Raw genomic sequence first — 2,929 nt, forward strand, 5'->3', positions numbered from 1 at the left:
GTGTGTGTGTGTGTGTGTGCGTGTGTGTGTGTGTGTAAAACAGTTCTCTCACCTCCCATGAGGAAGAGCAGTCCCGCTACGTACTGCATCAGGTCATGCTGCTGACAGCAGCCCAGAGCCCCGATCACCCAGCCAAACAGGATGATGGACACAGCCATGCCGATGAAACTGGTTGTCATTCTCTGCAGGTCTACACAGGGAGCGAGAAATTGGATGAAGAAATTCGATCAAAACGTCAGCAAATATGCAATCTTGGTAACACTTTACCTAAAACCTGCAGGGATAATGCTTCATAACTTGTTAAAAGCACGTATGAGGCTTTATGATTTTGGAGCGGCAGGTAGCCTAGTGGTTAGAGCGTTGGGCCAGTAACCAAAAGTGATTGCTAGATCGTATCCCAGAGTTGACAAGGTATAAATCTGTCGTTCTGCCCCCTGAACAAGGCAGTTAACCCACTGTTCCCCGGTAGGCTGTCATCATTAATAAGAATTTGTTCTTAACTGACTTGCCTAGTTAAATAAATAAATATATATATTCTAATACGGCTTAGAATATGGTAATTCCTCTATGAAGGATATTTTTAACTGAATCATAATGTCTGTTATTAAGTCGGGATCATTATGAGATGACTGATTACAGTAGACTGTGTCTTCTTCTTCGCCTGCATAGAGATGGAGATTTAAAAAAGGGGTATTGTGGGTAAACTTACGGAGTGCGTGCCACTCATCCTGACGAATAGTCTTGATTATATTGACGCTCAGCTTTCTGGGAAGGGCTAAATAATAGTAGTAGTATTTTATCGGTGTGCAGCGCTGAACTAAACCTGCAGAGAGGGAACATAAACAACACGTAGTTTCACACGGAGAGGCCATATTGAAACGACAAAAAAAAAAAGATTGCATATGTAGCCTACTAGAGAACAAATAAAATGGCTAGTAGCATAGATTCATCACATATTGTCAATGTTTATATAACTGTGGGTGGGTTTTTTTCTTCATTGGCTTAGAGTCTTCGCTGCTGCAGCTCTGTGGTCTGTAGGCTTCTCTCCGTCAAACAGACGAGCAGGCCTAGTCTAGTACAGTACGTCACCCGTGAACATCCTGAACAACGTTGAGATGGCACAAATAAATTAAAACATTAGTGTCACGGTGTTAATCAAATGATGGATGAAAAGCCTTGTTGTTGCTGCATAGGCCTGAATGTGGGCGGACCGCTAACCGCCAAATCAGCATTCAGCACCTCGGATAGCGCCCAAATTCCGATGATGATTTCACCACATCAATGAGCATAAATAGGGCTCGTCACCAAAGACTATAGCGCCACTGACATTACATAGGCTATAAACAAACATATTGTTTATCGTGTGACGTGATCAAATGATGAAACCTTTAAAGATGAGATCCTCTGTCTCCAGGTCGAATCCCTCCCGGTGACATTTCCTCCACAGCCCGGAGATGGTGGAGTTGTACTGCCGACTGCAGAGGGACTCCATGGCCGGGGCAGGGGGCAAGAAGTGTCGCTTAGCCCGCAGGAGGACACCTCCACTCGACCCCTTCCGCTCCACGTTATTCTCCTTCGGTAGCATACGGAGTGGGAGGTTCTGGTTGGAGATATAGATGAATCCAGGGTCGTTCCTTTTGTTGGAATAATTCTTACAACGTTCCCTGTGCCTCCTTGCATCGGTCTCGTACCAGTTGTCAGTACATATTGCGACTGCAATGAGTCCCAACGCGCAAAAAGCCAGAAACAATCCCGCGACCGTCAATGTCCTCATAGCAGACATGATGTTCCACCGGACGCGGTAGTGTATAGAAGAGATTCCTTCTGTTCGACAGTTGGGGGGAGTGGGGGAGGGAGGGAGGGTCCTCTCTAGCGCCTGCTGCCTGGATAATTTATTCCCCGGTTAGCAATCACCGGTTCGTGCTGGGGGGTTTCGTCGCTCTCTGCCGCAGCATTGATATGATATCATCCTAGGCCATTATTGATAACAGATCTCGTTGATTGGTACAGCACGACCAAATACCAGTAAACATTACGTTAAAAAAAAACTAAAAAAACGTCAGGACAGGCCTATATTTTGGTTCCATTCTCTCTGGCTGTTGATCTATCCAATATTGCTCGAGAGGGATTCATTAGTGAGTTTTAAAACTTTGTTTTGTATTTAACCCTTATTTTACCAGGCAAATTGACTGAGAACACATCGTAATTTACAGCAACGACCTGGGGAATAGTTACAAGGGAGAGGAGAGGGGGATGAATGAGCCAACCGGAAGCTGGGGATGATGATTAGGTGACCAGGACGTTATGAGGGTCAGATTGGGAACGTAGTCAGGACAACGGGGTTAACACCCCCTACTCTTACGATAAGTGCCATGGGATCTTTAGTGACCACAGTGAGTCTACTAGTCATTGCCAGCAGATGGCGACAGAGCTAACATTCAGTCATTATGCATCAGCCTAACACAGTAATATTGGATTTTCACGGTTCGTATATATACTCAAATTATATCAAGAAAGAGATACAGTTTACAGTACATTGTAACGGAATACTGTTAGAACCGATACCCAAACAATTCCTGTACATCACCTCCTACTTTCCACGTTTTCCGGTAGCCATGTTTTTTTTTTCTCTGTGGGGCCGTGGTGGCAGAGGCCTCAGGTGGAGAGGAGCTGTGTGTGTTGTGGTTGGTGAGGTTGGCTGCCGTGGCTTGTCGCTGCTCCTGTGTCTCTGTGGCAGGAGGATCTGTAGTATATGTTTCCCATGACAGATAAAGACCTGCAGGCTGCGAAACCAAAATCCCACGTTGTTGAACAACACACACAACTGATACAGATCATCACATGCTATTGTGGTGTGGTCTACCCTTGTGTCTTTGAGAGAGCAAGAGACAGACACAGAGAGAGAGAGAGAGAGAGAGAGAGAGAGAGA

At 45.5% G+C, this 2,929-nt stretch overlaps 1 protein-coding gene across 1 annotated transcript; it reads right to left on the reverse strand.

Annotated features, from left to right (window-relative positions):
- Positions 1-52: 52 nt before the first annotated feature.
- LOC112080101 (transmembrane protein 178B-like) lies at positions 53-1,827 on the reverse strand (the record flags this gene model as incomplete). Its single annotated transcript, XM_024145874.1, has 3 exons — positions 1,387-1,827; positions 710-823; positions 53-190 (listed from the first exon to the last, which is right to left on the reverse strand). Coding segments are annotated over exons 1-3 (649 nt in total), but the record flags the coding sequence as incomplete, so codon positions are not given.
- Between the last annotated feature and the right edge of the window lie 1,102 nt (positions 1,828-2,929).

Source organism: Salvelinus sp. IW2-2015, unplaced genomic scaffold (assembly GCF_002910315.2).
Source record: "Salvelinus sp. IW2-2015 unplaced genomic scaffold, ASM291031v2 Un_scaffold11765, whole genome shotgun sequence".
Taxonomy (NCBI): Eukaryota; Metazoa; Chordata; class Actinopteri; order Salmoniformes; family Salmonidae; genus Salvelinus; species Salvelinus sp. IW2-2015.